Source organism: Chanos chanos, chromosome 5, assembly GCF_902362185.1.
Source record: "Chanos chanos chromosome 5, fChaCha1.1, whole genome shotgun sequence".
Lineage (NCBI taxonomy): Eukaryota > Metazoa > Chordata > Actinopteri > Gonorynchiformes > Chanidae > Chanos > Chanos chanos.
The window spans coordinates 51937923-51954001 of NC_044499.1; the positions used below are offsets into that span (position 1 = coordinate 51937923).

Below are 16079 nucleotides of genomic sequence, written 5' to 3' on the forward strand. Positions count from 1 at the left end.
CCTTTAACTGAACCATTCCCTCTCTCTCTCCTTTAACTGAACCATTCCCCCCAACTCTCCTTTAACTGAACCATTCCCTCCAACTCTCCTTTAACTGAACCATTCCCTCTCTCTCTCCTTTAACTGAACCATTCCCCCCAACTCTCCTTTAACTGAACCATTCCCTCTCTCTCTCCTTTAACTGAACCATTCCCTCTCTCTCTCCTTTAACTGAACCATTCCCCCCAACTCTCCTTTAACTGAACCATTCCCTCTCTCTCTCCTTTAACTGAACCATTCCCTCTCTCTCTCCTTTAACTGAACCATTCCCTCCAACTCTCCTTTAACTGAACCATTCCCTCTCTCTCCCCTTTAACTGAACCATTCCCTCCGACTCTCCTATAACTGAACCATTCCCTCCAACTCTCCTTTAACTGAACACTCCTCTTCCAGGACTTCAAAGAGTCATCAAAAACAACTGCTTTATCTGTGAAGAAGATTCTGGTCATAAGTCAGTACTTAATAAATTAGTTGGTAATGAATAAGTTGTTGATGGATTAGTTGGTGATGGATTAGTTGGTGATGGCTTAGTTGGTGATGGCTTAGTTGGTGATGGCTTAGTTGGTGATGGCTTAGTTGGTGATGGCTTAGTTGGTGATGGCTTAGTTGGTGATGGCTTAGTTGGTGATGGATTAGTTGGTGATGGATTAGTTGGTGATGGATTAGTTGGTGATGGATTAGTTGGTGATGGATTAGTTGGTGATGGATTAGTTGGTGATGGATTAGTTGGGAATGGATTAGTTGGGAATGGATTAGTTGGGAATGGATTAGTTGGGAATGGATTAGTTGTTAATGGATTAGTTGGTGATGGATTAGTTGAATTAGTTGCTGATGAATTAGTTGGTGATGAATTAGTTGTTAATGGATTAGTTGGTGATGGATTAGTTGGCGATGGATTAGTTGGTGATGGATTAGTTGAATTAGTTGGTAATGAGTGCTGGTGATTAATTAGCTGGCAATGAATGAGTGGGTAATGAATTAGTTAATAATGAATTCCTGTGTGAATCGTGCCTTCCTAAACCCCTTCCTTTTCAATAATACATTCACATTTTTATATATTAAATATCAACCACCTACTCACTTGAAAGGTGCTTCAGCTACTGCCTTAGTTGACATGGCAACATAATCAGAAAAATCCTTCCAGGTTGACAGGAAGCGGACTTGGACTCCTGTCTGTAGCTGCAGGTCTACCAAGGCCTGATGGATGGATGGATGAATAGATAGATAGATAGATAGATAGATAGATAGATAGATAGATAGATAGATAGATAGATAGATAGATAGATAACAAAAAGTGAATTAATTAACAAATAGGTCTGTGGGATGGTTTTTATAATGACACAAGACTTTCTTGGTTAAGTTCTTAAGGAGACAGCATCAAAACTGTTTCATGAGAAAAGAAATCGAGGTTGGACAGTTATTTATGATAATTTATTTAGAATTACTCCATAATGATTAGGGATCTACGGAAAAACTTTGACGTTTGACAACGAGTTTTTCTGAAGTCTCCTGACAGCCTCCAAGAAATCTCCAAGTAAATATCCCCAAAGGACTTGAAATGTTCACAGGCTTAAAAATTCTGAAATGTACACACATCCACTGATACACCATTCATGCTGAGTCAAAATGAACAGAATTAAAACAAAAAAAAAAAAAACAGGAGTAGAGAAGGAGGGAGATGGAGAGACCACCTGCCTCCTCAAGTTCCACACGAGAGATGTTTGGAAGCTTCTCTCCTCCATCTCTTCTCTTCTTCACTCTTCCCCCTCCCTGTGGGTTTGACCCCTGCCCCTCTCCCAAAACTGCCTCCCTGAGTCTCTTCTGCGTCTTGGCTTTCTGAGATCTGAAAACGAGAGCGCATAGTAAGCAAATGCTAATAACTAAACAGGAATGAGTCAGGCTCTGAAGAGCACCATTTAAACTCAATCAGACTGTCCCTTTTTCACATGGATAAAAAAAAATCTAACAGCTAATGTGAATTCTCTACTGGCTTTTCAAAGCTATTACTGAGAGGGGCAAAAGTCAATTTTTAAACCAAGCACCTCACTGGACACACAGGCAAGAATACATCATTAATACATTAAATCAAAAAGGAATCCTTAAGGACACAGGTTAACCTTTGGAGTCGCCCATGCCGTCGGCAACTTAAAAAAGAAATTTCGCCAAACCGCCTCAAGGACTCAGTGAGTTTTTGTCCTAGAAACATTGAGAAAAAATCCTCCAAAACCTTCAACGGTCCACTTTAAAATGTATGTAGTTAGAACGTGAATTTATTACCATGTGAAACATCCAAATGCTTTAATCACCTATGTAGGCAGATGGATGGAAAACAATGTGTGGCCAACACCTATGTTTACAAGGTTCAGAGCTCAAACGTTTTGGCCAGAAATGTTTGTGTTGTTTTTTTGTTTTGTTTTTACAATATCTCAGCACCTCTGAAAATAGTTTTTTTCAAAAGTGTATGTTTACAGTTGATTTAAACAAAAATGGGATCAGTGAAATTCTTACTGCCCTCAGATTATTGATGCTGAGTTTGTACTGAACATAAGCATACGCAGCACTCAGGGATCAATGTTTTTTAGATAGGTGAAATACATAAAAATATCAAGGCACGTCCAGCTACCTCACAAGCGGCTGACAGGTCTCAGACTCCAGAGGGAGACTGTTGGTATCTGACTAGATGTACGAATAAGACCATAGCCATCTGTGTTTTTGGGTTTTTTTTTTCCCCCCTCAGCAATACAGTTTACCATAGGCACAACACTGACTGGACTCCTTCTCATAACACCTCTCTGGACTCACTTGAAGTATTTCTCTATGTCAATCACGACCAAGTTCAGCCTTGCGCCCGCATTTCTGTCCAGGAGGCGTGAAGTCCAGGCAGTCAAAGAAGGGGTGCAATCTATAATCTCCCCTCTCTGCTCCTGAAAGGCAAACAAACAAAGAGTTCAAAAATACACACAGACGTCTATGGAGGGCACTGACATCACGAACAGCATTGACTGGCTGACCCGAGACATGAACAGAAAGACTAACCCCATGAACAAGAAATCGAAATGAGCGCACAGACATTACACAGATAATGGACAACGGCGGACGTAATTACATTCATTACCTCTGATTGCTCTAACCGTCTTCACAGGTCAAAAATACCATTTTTCCAACAACCTCTTCCCTGTTTTAACGTCAATGAGGGCGCTGGGCAGTCGATGACCTTATTAGCATATTAATGTCTAATTGCGTAAGTCTAATGGTTTAATGGATGTCATTGTGACCCGTGCTAAGGCTCGGTGCCCCAAACACAGCGCTCTCACCTGAGTGGAGCTGTGGACCATGCTCATGAAGTCCTCCACAGGCACGTGGACTAGAGTGTGAGACTCGAGAACAGACAGCAGCTCTCCCGTCTGAAAACCACAACACACAATTCAGCAAACAACAGACTGGACTGACATCTCACATACAGTTAGTCCTGAAGTAAAACCAGAAAGAGAAGGGAGGTGTGTTTAAATATGTGGACCTGCGTGTGTGTGTGTGTGTGTTTCTGAGGTTCATTTAGGGATTCAAATGCACAAGAAGTCACACAGATTATGCCTCAATCACTGATGCTATAACTGGGGCTGTGGTTATTACTTTTTGGTTTCCTCTGCAGATGAGCTGAGACTGAATGTCATTAACAGCACTGTGTTTAAGAAGGGGTCCGCACATAATAATCACAAGGTGTCGTGACTGTGTTGATTGTTTTGTACAGAAGATTGTGTAAACATCCTACAGGGCTTTTTGTAAGATGGGTCGTTTTGTGTCTTTTGCTTTGTGTGCACTTTTCTGGGGGAAGACCCACACCCTGTCTTTCTAACACACATCTGCAATGAACTCAGTCTCTCCCTGCTTCAGTTTATACCATGACTATACAGTCATCAGTGATGTGAAGGTCTGCTCACAACACGCTCCCGCTAATGAAGACATTAATACATACATCACATTTACACTTAGGCCAGCTCTTCTAACACAAACACACACACACACACGCACGCACACGCACACGCACACACACACGCACGCACACGCACACGCGCACACACACACACACACACGCACTCTCTCCTCATCAGTCAGTCCATTCATACACAGCCTGAGCTTTGTGGAGGTGAAGCACCCTAATGACAGGCTCCATAATTCATTCATTATCTATGTGATCAGTTGGCTCAGATTTCAAAAGATTAGCGATCTTACAAAACTGTAAGACCACTCTAACTCTAGAACGTTCCGGTTAAGAGTCCAACCCGGGCGCAGAGCTCAATTCAGATATCAGACGACAGCGTGGTACCCTCGGCTCCAGAGGGGCGGGAGAAAAAGAGAGAAAAGCTGTTGTTTGTGTGGGAGGCGGAGGGCTTGCCTGGGGAGAGGGAGAGCGTCTGGTCCAGGAGACGCTGCGTGGGAGAGGCTGTTTCTCAATGACACAGCCGCAGCCCAGAGACTGCAGAGAAGTCAGCAGAGCGCCGCCACCCTCCAGCTGCAACAAAGCTACACACAGAGCTCCCTAATCAATATTCATCCAATTAGCACATACGGATTATCACTTCACACCAAAGCTTATTAAAAAAACCCCACAAAAGGGTGAGATGGCACAGAGCTAACGCTGGGCTGGGGGGGGGGGGGGGGGGGGGGCGCTTACCTGGGTCCACAGTCACCACCATGTGTTTGATGCACTCCTCTGGCCTCAAGGCCTTGACGGCCTCGAACAGAGCTTTCTTCTCCGCTCTCATCCTCTCTCTCTCCCCCTGCAGCCTGTCTCTCTCGGCTCTTCTCCTCAAAGCCTCCTCTCTGCTTGCCACGATTTCAGCAGGACCCCGTTTCCGCTTGGCAGGGTAAGTGCCGATTTCACCACCTGAGGGGGCATCTGTCACAGGGTACATTCTGTTCTGCGTTTCGCATTCTCCAGAAATCCCTTTGTGTTCCGCCGACTGTTCCGCCGACGAGGCGTGTCGCGGTTTGGAAGCTGTTCCGTTACTAGAGGAGCTCTGATGTGTTGAGACGCACCGAGCTTTCGTGTCCTTCTCTCTGTCTGTGGCTGCAGTGGCCACAGAAAAACCTCCTTGTTTTTGTTTGAGTCTTACCGCTAAAGGAATGAAAGTTTCCTCTTCGCTGTCACTGCTAACCACGTGGACGTCTCCTCCCGCTGCTACGGCGGGACTGCAGGACTCTGCCAAGACCAGGGAAGACAGCGGAACCACCTCCGAGTCCGAGCCGTCCAAAACCACCGGGTCCTCCTTTGGTGCTTGGCTGGATTTGTATTGTGAAAAATCAAACACTGGCAAGTCCTCCATGTCACTGGAATCAGTGTCACTGAGCTGAAGCCCAGCTCTGTTACTGCTCCCCATGATAAATCTTCAGCCAAACGACCTGCACGTTAACGAGCTGAGGACACAAACGCGTCAGATCATATGAGAGGCATCCGATACGCATATGAAGCATTTTCAAGCAAGAGGCTGAAGTCTCACAACTTACTGCTAGTATATTTCTCAAAACTGCATGCAAGCCGTGTTATGCCTTACTGACCTCTTTAAAACATCGTCTGCTTAAATCAGTAAAACCGGGCCGTACTGCTCGAGATGGATAAAGCAGGACTTCTCGGTTAGACCGGGCAGAATCCAATACTGTTCGATAGGAGTGCTCCTAAGTTCTTCTACTGGGCAGTTTTGACTTTCTGAATCAGCTCACTTTACCATGAATTTGTCATAACGACAAGATACCACTCATCCATCCGAAGTATCTACTACAAAAAGTTATCGGCAAGTGCAAGCATTTAACGTCAACACCTAGAATGTCTGACTGATTTTAATTCCTATAAATTACACTATCGAATCCAATTTAATTATGTTTTCTTGTTAACTGCCATGAAGAGTACCCTTACATTGGCACCTTATTTACTGTTACGAACGATAAAACATGTAACCGCACAATATTAAAAACATTTCTATGAGAGGACAAGCGGTCAGTTAAACATACATTTTGCCATACCAAACGGCTGACCCAAATCCATACAAAAGAGACCTCAATTACAGATTATGTACTCGACTGCTCGTACGTTTCAACACAACCCAATGCGGCGTACACGCCATTGTTCCGCAAACCAGGTAAAATATTACAGAAGCATCAATCCGTAATGCGCGGGCCGCAGAGGATGACGGGATTGAGAAATGTTGCGCATAGTTTTCGCGTCATTAAGGTCACGTGTTGAAACATGGCATCCCTCGCGTCCTTGATGCTCAAATCGAGATGCGGTAAGTTCGTTCTAAATAATTTGTTTTCATTTAATTTCATTATCTGATTATTTCAGACCTGTGCATGTAATCATGGCCAAATGGATCTGACTTTAGGTCGAGAGAAACTCTTTTCCTTTTTTGACAGAAAGCGTGTCTATCCCGCTTATTATGTCAGCACCGCTTGTTGAAACTGACATTTATCCAAAGCAGTCTGATAAAAACCATGCTACTCCTTCTTTTAATTACACCATACAAAATACGGTGAAATCATAATGCCTTGACTTCTCTACGATATTGTAGACTAAGCAATAGTGGACATTTACAACTTCAGGACGGTGTCAAATGTGTCTTCTCAGGTGTCCTGCTCGCTTATCAAACGCCGCTTGTCGTGACAGCAAGATTTGCCTCTAAGAAGTCGGGAGGTAGCAGTAAGAATTTAGGGGGAAAGAGTCCTGGCCGCCGATACGGCTTCAAGAAACAAGATGGTAACACTCCCGTTTTTTTTTTTGTTTTTTTTTATTCCTGTCATTACATCTGTTTTACCACACTTTTTTGTCCTACCGTACATTTCACGGTCATTGATAAAGGGAAACGTATTTGTGGTAATCAGAGTCCTCTTAAATTCACATAATTCAATAACCAACTAGAGTGAAATGCGAGCAGAGCCTGCACGACTGCATCGCCTTCCTGCATCTTACACGAAATCCATGCAGCAATGCGTAGACTGATTCGCTGCAGTATTATAAAGTGCATCACTGCTCTATTATACGCACTGTACTATAGGCTTGTCCCTTTTTAAAACAAACAAACGAAAGGGATTAAAAAGAAGCTTCTCTTTTTTCACATTTAGATCAGTTACAAAATGTGTCTCCTTGTATAGAAATAATTGGTACAATTTTACTGATGCATCGTTCCAGTAGAACAGTGCTCACGAATGTTTTACTGACACATTACCCCGGAACACCAGAGCTTGCTAATGGTGTTGGTCTACATTTTGAAACCCAGTAATTTCATTAGGGCACAACTGAACTGGCACTGGCTGTAAAGGGACCTTCTTAGCACCTATGACATTTAAAAACGTTTAGAAATTTAGCTGAGAGATATCCAGAACTGTTAACGAAATGGTAAACCTATGTAAAAACTGAACTCATACATGCTTTGTAAACAAAACTGGGCGTACAGGCACACACACAGGCCAGTGTTGAAATGGGGTCCACATGTGTTAGAGGTGATCTTCCCCGGCTGTCTGATATGGTACCTAGCAGGAATGTCTTAGCAGGGACAACCGCTTTGATCATTAAGGTAGAAGGTTAGGTTCTGTCAGTGTCTACACAGTTGTTGAAATGAACTTTGAACTCTGAAACAAGCGTTCCTCATGGTTTTCTAGGTGTTTGTAGTTGGTTGCGTTTTCTGTTTGTGTTAATAAAGTTTCTAACTTTTGTTTTTCTCCTCAGGGTGCTTTGTGCACGCGGGCAACATTCTGGCCACTCAGCGGGTGATGCGCTGGCATCCAGGGGCACACGTAAGACACGGCCTTTCACTTCTCCTTATACTCACATCGCACGATGATGGTAAAAGGGGGCGTAACGGTACGCGTATTCGTTCCGAACCGTAACGTCCGTACCGTGACGGCTCGCATGCAGCCGTATGGAGGATATACAGTAGTCTATGTACGAAGATCGATGAACGTAATGCGGAACCAAATTTCACAAGCGCGAGTCTCTCGTTTCGCTCGCTCATAGTTGGTTTGTTCTCTTCTCTGTACGAACCGGGATCTGATTGTGGTGCATACATATTACGACACAAGTTTTCAAGGACCTCATGTCCTTGTTTACCGGTACATTGTATTAAGAAGTAGACCGCATTTCTTAATCAATAATAGATGGCAGTGCTGGCTGTCAGTAGCTGACGACTGGCTACACGCTGCTCTAGGCGGCCATGTGCAGTTGTGACGTCACAAACACACGACTTCAGAACGGGCTGTAGAAAAGCTTGCATTCCTCACATAGATCGCACAGCCGTGGGAGGAGAATGCGTGTTTTCATACTTTGACAATGTTTTCATAGCACATTCATCTCAGTGAATTGAAAAGGGCAAGGAAAATCGTGATGTCCATTCTATGGCACCTTTAATGCACTACAGGCTGTTCCAACTACCTCAGGGGGGACTATATGACACTATAGGTGGGACAAACTGTAACTTGCACAACTGTCTGTTCAAAGTAAATGAAAGAAACCTAGGCCTTATGCATTTTGGGGGTTTTGTTGCTTTTTTCCCCATTGTACCGAACTGTGATGTCCAAACCGTGGTGTGAACTGAACCGTGACCTCTGTGTACCGTTACACTACTAGATGGTGCAGTCATATTCTAAACCATCATGTTTTTCTCACGATCATTTTTTTAAACTTTGACTGACTCACCTCAGCTTCACTGTTTGTCTGAAGCGTTCGTTTTTGAAGAGAGAGTTAAATGACCTCTGAGAAGCTTACTGCGTTATGTGTCGATGTAATTTTAGTTTTTATTTCACTCATTATAATTAATGCCCGGTGCCTCCAGTTGGGAAGTGTTCCATGGTGCTGACACATTTCTCTTGGCATGGTTTGTTTTGAGTCAACTATCTCCTCTTTTGTGCCCACAGGTTGGCATCGGTGCCAGAAACACGTTGTATGCCCTGGAGGATGGCATCGTCAGATTCACTAAGGAAATGTACATCCCACTGCCGCGCAGTGCCGAAGCAAGAGATATGATCCCCAAACTCCCCAAAGGAGCTGTTCTCTACAAGTCCTTCATTAACGTTGTCCCCACAAAGCAAGAAAACCAGTTTAAACTAGTGGACATGGTATGAGGCAGACTCATGACAACCCCCCCCCCCCCCCAAAACTCTGTGAATTTTGGGAGGTTCTTGAATCCTCCAGACATTCTGAACTGACTTGACAGAAAAGGTTTTGAGTCCCTGTTCTCTACAGGCTGGTGTCTCAGTGCTTTAAAAAGGCCCTGACACCAGGCTACTGAGTCCTTCTCTTCCCCTGTCGAACAAATGTCAGATCAACTGTATTTATACAATGACGTGGTAAAACGTGTAACTCAAATAAAGCTTTGTATATAATGGTCTTTTGAAAGGTTGTTCTTTTCGATTTGGATCTGCAATTCCTTGTCTGTCCACAGGGTGGCTAAAACCTCACGTAGGAATCAATGATGCAAAACGTTGGGTCGTACATCTAGGAAAATCTATAATTGACGGCTGGTCTTATAATGATGCCGGAGGTGTGAGGAATCTCTCTCTGGCATAGAGACATTAGCGAATGAACTCACTGCGCTCATATCATAACGTAAGCGGAGTTTTCATCATGTTGAATTTTTGTTGCAAATCTATTTGAGATATTGATTCGAAAGAGCAGGCTTTTCTCAGACCATTCCTCACTCTTATGAATGACTCATAGTTCACACAGTCGTTCAAAAGAACTCAAAACTCAAGTCTGCACTTCACTAACTCGGGGCAAACTCAGTTATACACTGTGTGGAGTTTCTGTAGGTGTTTTTGTCACAGCCTGTCTAAATGTTGAAACACCCCACCCCCCCAGTAAATGGGCACTTTCCCCTGATTGCATCTGCCCAGAGAGTGGGGGCGCGCACACACACACACACACACACAGCTTACTGATGTGGACTGATTTAACAGCAGAAACCAGCATTTCACAGAAAACTGTCTTCATGAGCTTTCCTTCCTGAAGAATGTCTCTCATTATCCTGAATGGAAATGTTTGGAGTGCAGCTCATAAAAAGGTGTGTTGCATTTTCCCTGCATTTCCCTCCATTTTCTGCCTGCCTGTGCTCAGAGGACATAATGGGTTGTGAGAAAGGGGGCAGAATTTCGGCAGGAGCGGTTTGTTTGTGTGTTTTTGGAGTCCCCGGCAGTTTGTGAGTGAACTGAATTATGCAAAACGAGAATGAATTATGGGCAGTACGTCCGTCTTCAAAAAGCCTCGGTCTGATTTCATACAGACCTCTGTGTTTGTCTCGTACCATCGTCACCAACACAAAGCCACACAAATCTCTGACCTGACTAGTACTGTTGTATGAGGAGTCAAAAAGATACACATTATACGATAAATATTTTAAAACATATTTTTTTTATTTTTAAAACAGTTGCGGCTGTGATGAATTGTTTCCTGTGGTTGCATCGACTATAAGTGTACAAATTCAACTGACTTTCATGATGCGTCATGACATTGTGCTGCAGGTGTGGTTACTGGTGTGGTTAAACTGTAATGTAAACCAGTGGCGGCTGGTAAGCTGGAAACAGAGGAGCAAACCTCCCCTTAAAATCGATCATTAATTTCAACCTGTTCCCAATAATCATTGATAATCATTTACTCTGTTTACGCGATTGGCATGAATTATTCTGCGAGTCGGTAGTTTTATTGTTAATGAAGGTGGATAAACAGGAACAGGTTGACATTAATGATCGATTTAAAGGGGGTTTCCAGCTCAGCAGCGGCCACTGAGTTAAACATGTCGATTAATGTGTGACTGTACCTTCACTATTGTATGAGCGCCACTGTCCACGTCCACACTCTTAAAAACAGCCTGTGCCCGACTCCTGAGGTTTAACCCAGATTAAACAGTAACTCCAGGTGGATTAACACCAGAGTCCTGTTTTTCTGACTCTCTGTTCTCATTCCAAAATCATTCAACTGAAACCACGGAGCTCCAGTGACCAACAGGACGCATCAGCAGTGGCATCACCATGTCCATTTTACAGCACCGTGAACACCAGAGGTTTCTACAGCGTCTTTCGGTTTTTAACGTTCTCACTGTGACATCCAGGCCAGCTCACACACACACACACACACACACTGACGTCATGACGACTGGATGATGGCTGTCTGAGTGGTCCCTTCAGATGGACAGAGAGTCTCTCCTGTATCTAAAGTCAGGGTGGACAGTGGAAAGTTCCTCACAGGACACACTGACCTGTTGACTCATATTAAATTCAGCCTCATGCTGTGTAGCGCCATCCCAAGTATCAGGAGAAAGTTCAACCACAGAATGTTGGGATGTCTCCTCATAAGGTGGAGGGGGCTGTGGAGGAAGAAGGGGCTCAGTCCAAAATGTTTCATCACATTTATGTATAAATAGTGAATAATTAAGTCATTGCAATACACATTATGTCTCACTTCATGAACTACAAAACTTTTCTGGGCAAATATGAGAAGACTTTTTGACAGAATATCATGATTTGAAAATGTTGTTATTGTATTATTACGTATAAGGGGAAAATGTGGGTTACGTCTAATTCAAAGGAGATCCGCTAGAGCTTTCTTACCTCACTGTGTGTGTGGGTGTCAACACAGAACTGACTGGCTATTGATCTTGTACAGAGGAAGTAGCTGCTGGAGTTTCCGACAACAAACGGCAAGCTAGGCAGCCGTGTGAAGGCTGGGACATTCGTCTGAAAGGTCACAAGGTCATAAAGATGTACTGTTTATTCTGCGTCTCAGTCTGGTTGAAATATAGTCCTGGGATAAATGAAAAATGAAACCGTACCTGTACGCTCTCACAGCAGCGGGTTACCTGCCTGCTGTACTGCCCACCGCGGCCATTCGGCTCATGTCTGAAGCAGAGGCAGCGGGGGGGTGAATCCTGAGGAGGATCGAGGGACCCGCAGAATGAAAAATCAGCACCTCGTGTACAGTGTACAAGACAACATTTTTCCCATGGTGTAAAGATACATTACTTAATTATAAGCACTATTGGCTAAATAGCTTGGCTGTGACACAAAGTCCATGCTCTACCTTACTGAATGAACAGTTTTATTGCAATCTAATTCTGATTAATTTCTTGGTGGTGAAAAAAAAAAAAAAATATATATATATATATATATATATATATATACACACATATATATACACACACACACACACACACACACAAACACACACACAAACTATATATATATATATATATATATATATATATATATATATATATATATATATATACACACACACACACACACACACAAACTATATATATATATATATACACACTATATTTTTCAGTAAAAATTTAAAGGCAACATTTTTGCTTTCACTCCCATTTTTCATGAGTTGAAGTTACAGATCCAGATTTCTTCTATGCACACAAAAGGCTTATTTATCTCAAATTTTGTTCACAAATCTGTTAAAATTCGTGTTAGTGGGCACTTCAGCTCTGCTAAAATAATCCATCCACCTGACAGGTGTGGCATATCAAGATGCTGATTAAACAGCATGATTACCGCACAGGTGTGCCGTGGACTGGTCGCAGTAAAAGGCCAGTCTAAAACGTGCAGTTTTATCACACAACACAATGCCACAGACGTCACAAGTTTTGAGGGAGCGTGGACTGCCACATCCAGCTTCTTCACCTGAGAGACCGTCTGAGAGCAGCCACCCAGACAGCTGATGCAACAGTCGGTTTTGCAGAACTGCAGAACCTCTGCACAAACGGTCAGAGACCGTCTCAGGGAAGCTCCTCTGAGTGCTCGTCGGCCTCACCGGGGTCGTGACCTGACTGCAGAAGCAGGGCGTGGCAGTCCTGGGCAATGAGGCTTTTGTTTGCAGAAGAAGAAGAAATCTTACATCTTTGACTTCAAAATGGGAGCGAAAAGAAAAGTGTTGGGTTGTGTTGAGTGTTTGTGTGTGTTTGTGTGTGTGTCTGTGTGTGTGTGTGTGTGTGTGTGTATGTGTGAGAGAGAGAGACTGTCTTGAAGATATAGAAAAAGACTATTTCCATTCCTAAAACTGTTTCAAGATATTGGTAAATTAGGATACCTGAACTTGTTCATGACTGCTGCTTGTTTACACGTAAACAGGTAAGATCCCCAAATGTCTCACCCTCTGCTGGCGCTCCCCGGCCTTGCAGCAGTGTCGATCCCCGTTACAAAGAACCAACATCAGCACAGTCATCACCACAAAAAACAGGAGGCCCGCACCTGGAGGTGGAGACACGCGCCGCACAAAACAGAGATGGCTCACACAAATTTAAGCTGTGTGATTGCTCCGCATAATTCACTCGTAGTGTTAATCCTACGTGTTAGTCATTGCTGACATTTTATGAGTTTTACTTCATTGGTTTGAAAGTTCGTGTCTCACAGAACTTGGTTTTTAAAATCCACCACCCCCGATATCCATGTTATGAGAGAAACACAGAAACATACCGAAGCGACGAACATGTGTAGCCTTCTACCAGCGAGGGGTCACAGCTCTTCAAACTCACCTGTCGAAATCATTACAATGAGTTCCCCGTCCATCTGGAAACTCATCTCGTGTATTAGGGCTGAAAATTGATCGTCGAAGCAGTCTTTGACCCTCTCAAATGTAAATAGAGTCTAAAAGGTTGAACTCAGTCCATTTCTGTTTTTCTCTTTGAATTTCTCTCTTCTCGTTGAATTTGATTCCATTTAGTACTAAGGCGTCCCGTCCAGTCACAAAGATTACATTTCTCACAGCCTCTAGCGTTATTGAATAACTGAAGGTTTGCCATTTAAAGCAAGAGTTCCTGTTTTCTCATTACAAGCTTGTGCAGCGCTCTACATAATATTGGCTCATTAAGCACTTGCTAATCGTTAACCAGAAATCGTCAAACATGGATATGAGGGTATCTTTTCAGTGAACCAAGTGTAGATGTATTTTGTATGATTTGGCACTATATTTATTTAAATCACCTATTGTGTACCTGAATGTTTGTAATTAAATAACTTTTGAATGTTTCCTAATCTTTGTCTAAACAAACAAACAAATAAACAAATGTTTAACTTGACGCAGGAATGTGTGGTGGGGTGACCTCTACTGGAACTCAGTGGAACTGCACAGAAGGCTGTTTGATGTCTAGTCAAACCATGCACGCGGTGATAAAACACACTCACAGTGATTTCTGTTTAGTCTGACGTCCTTCTGTTCTAATGTAAAGGTAAAAAGGTAAATATGTTTAAAAACTAACAAATCAGTCAATCAAAGTTTATAGTTTATGCATCAGAGTATGGGTTGAGATCATTTGGTGTAATAACCATGAAAATAGGTATAAAATACATGTTTTGTTTTGTTGTTGTTTTTCTCTCATATTATTCATTTTACAGTATTTTTTCCCAGTACTGCTGCAGTATGTGTAATGATAAATGTGGTCGTTATTTAAGTATAACCACACAGTTCATGTGTGTGGAGTGGACCATTTTAGGGACAAATGACAGTAACTGTGATTAAACACAACCCTGATCACACTTAGAAAGGGCTGGTAGTGAACAAATAAAGTGGCATGTCCGTGCTTTGGATCTCTTCTCTCTCTCTCTCTCTCTCTCTCTCTCTCTCTGGCTCTGTCTCTCTCTTTGTTTGCTAAAGCGTGCGTCATTGCCTCCATTGAGCCGCCTGGCGCTGCATTCTCTGGCAGGAGAAACAGATTGCCATGAGGAGGAGGAGGATCTTTAATTAGGCCCCATCGCCATGGAGATTTGCTTCACTTCTCCTCTGGTATTTTTGCCCCCACTCCTCTTACAACACTCACTAAAGCCTAAATTTGAGCTAATGCGAGTCATGTCAATGTACAACACCCCTTATGAAGAGAGAGAGAGAGAGAGAGCGAGAGAGAGAGAGAGAGAGAAAGAGAGAGAGAGAGAGAGCGAGAGAGAGAGAAAGAGAGAGAGAGAGAGAGAGAGAGAGAGAGAGAGAGAGAGAGAGAGAGAGAGAGAGAGGGGAGTTGAACCACAGCATCCGTTCATCATGTAAATTTGCTTCTCTTCCACTCCACAGGCAGGACATACTAAAGTGATTCTGTGTTAAATGTAGCACCCATTTAAAACCCATTACAAAAAGAATCATGAAACAGATGCTCTGAGGGTTTGTTGTCTGAAGTGCTGATGTTGATGAAAGACTAGTTCAAGGACAATTAAAATGTTCCAACCCCGTCCTCTTTTAATACAAACTTCAAGGCAAAAAGATTCGTTCGGTGGAGATTTCCTGAATCATTGCCCCCTTTTTACACTCAAACTTGTAAATGATTTCCGCGTCCCTGTTATGGTTAGACGTGCAAAGTCAGTTTTCACGTGTCAACGAGAGATCAGTTTCCACGGAGATGCTCTCTCCACCAAAAGGAGAATGACTGTCTACCATTGCTTCATCTTTCCTGTTTCCTAGCAACAACAGTTGTGTTTCATGATGAGGGCCCTTTCTTCTGCTTTGCTCTGTTTTCTTCTCAGTGTGAGACAAACAAATTTGACATAAGATATGTCTGTTTGTTAGAGTGTACGTCAAAAGGTCTGCTTTTGAAAATTATGCCAAAGTTGCTCTCGGAGCAGATGGAAATTTTGCTCTCAAAAACAGGCACTGACATATTTACATCTCCGCAAAATGTTCAGCTGAGGAACTAGCCGTTTTAACGTATATCATAGTTTCAGACTAAATTACCACGTGTGTAAAATTTGCATGACAAAAGGCATGTTACCTTAGTGACCAAAAGTATTACCAAGTCTTTTGTCTCATTCACTGATTGTCCATTTTCGGTTTTTCACGGGCGAAGGGAGGAGATGATGTTTTTAAGCTGAGTGAGTGGCTTTAACTGCCTATTCAAGAGGAGAAGGGCTTTTACAGCATGGTGACGAGGACCCCTCTGTCCACTTGTCTCCTAGGCCTGTTGCTGCGAAACACAGCAAAAGTCATCCAAATGTTTAAGGGAGTCGAAACATGCAATGCCAATAAGTCACTGAGGGCAGAGGGAGCAAAGAAAAAAGAAAGAGAAGAGAAA

The 16079-nt window shown here is 43.0% G+C and overlaps 2 protein-coding genes across 2 annotated transcripts in view; one reads left to right on the forward strand and one right to left on the reverse strand.

The window, feature by feature from the left end:
* The window catches only part of eme1 (essential meiotic structure-specific endonuclease 1), a 7888-nt gene extending 2471 nt beyond the window's left edge, over positions 1 to 5417 (reverse strand). The window contains exons 1-6 of the mRNA XM_030775164.1: positions 4712 to 5417; positions 4433 to 4560; positions 3354 to 3443; positions 2842 to 2963; positions 1735 to 1882; positions 1121 to 1236 (exon numbers count right to left, since the gene is read on the reverse strand). Coding sequence (XP_030631024.1) covers positions 1121 to 1236; positions 1735 to 1882; positions 2842 to 2963; positions 3354 to 3443; positions 4433 to 4560; positions 4712 to 5417 — 1310 coding nt within the window. The remainder of the gene's footprint in view (positions 1 to 1120; positions 1237 to 1734; positions 1883 to 2841; positions 2964 to 3353; positions 3444 to 4432; positions 4561 to 4711) is intronic.
* Positions 5418 to 6279: 862 nt separating this feature from the next.
* On the forward strand, positions 6280 to 9410 carry mrpl27 (mitochondrial ribosomal protein L27). The gene is made up of 4 exons (XM_030775758.1): positions 6280 to 6320; positions 6659 to 6787; positions 7757 to 7824; positions 8941 to 9410. Exons 1-4 carry the CDS (start codon positions 6281 to 6283, stop codon positions 9145 to 9147), a joined length of 444 nt encoding a protein of 147 aa, XP_030631618.1. The 5' UTR covers position 6280; the 3' UTR covers positions 9148 to 9410.
* The last annotated feature ends 6669 nt before the right edge of the window (positions 9411 to 16079 follow it).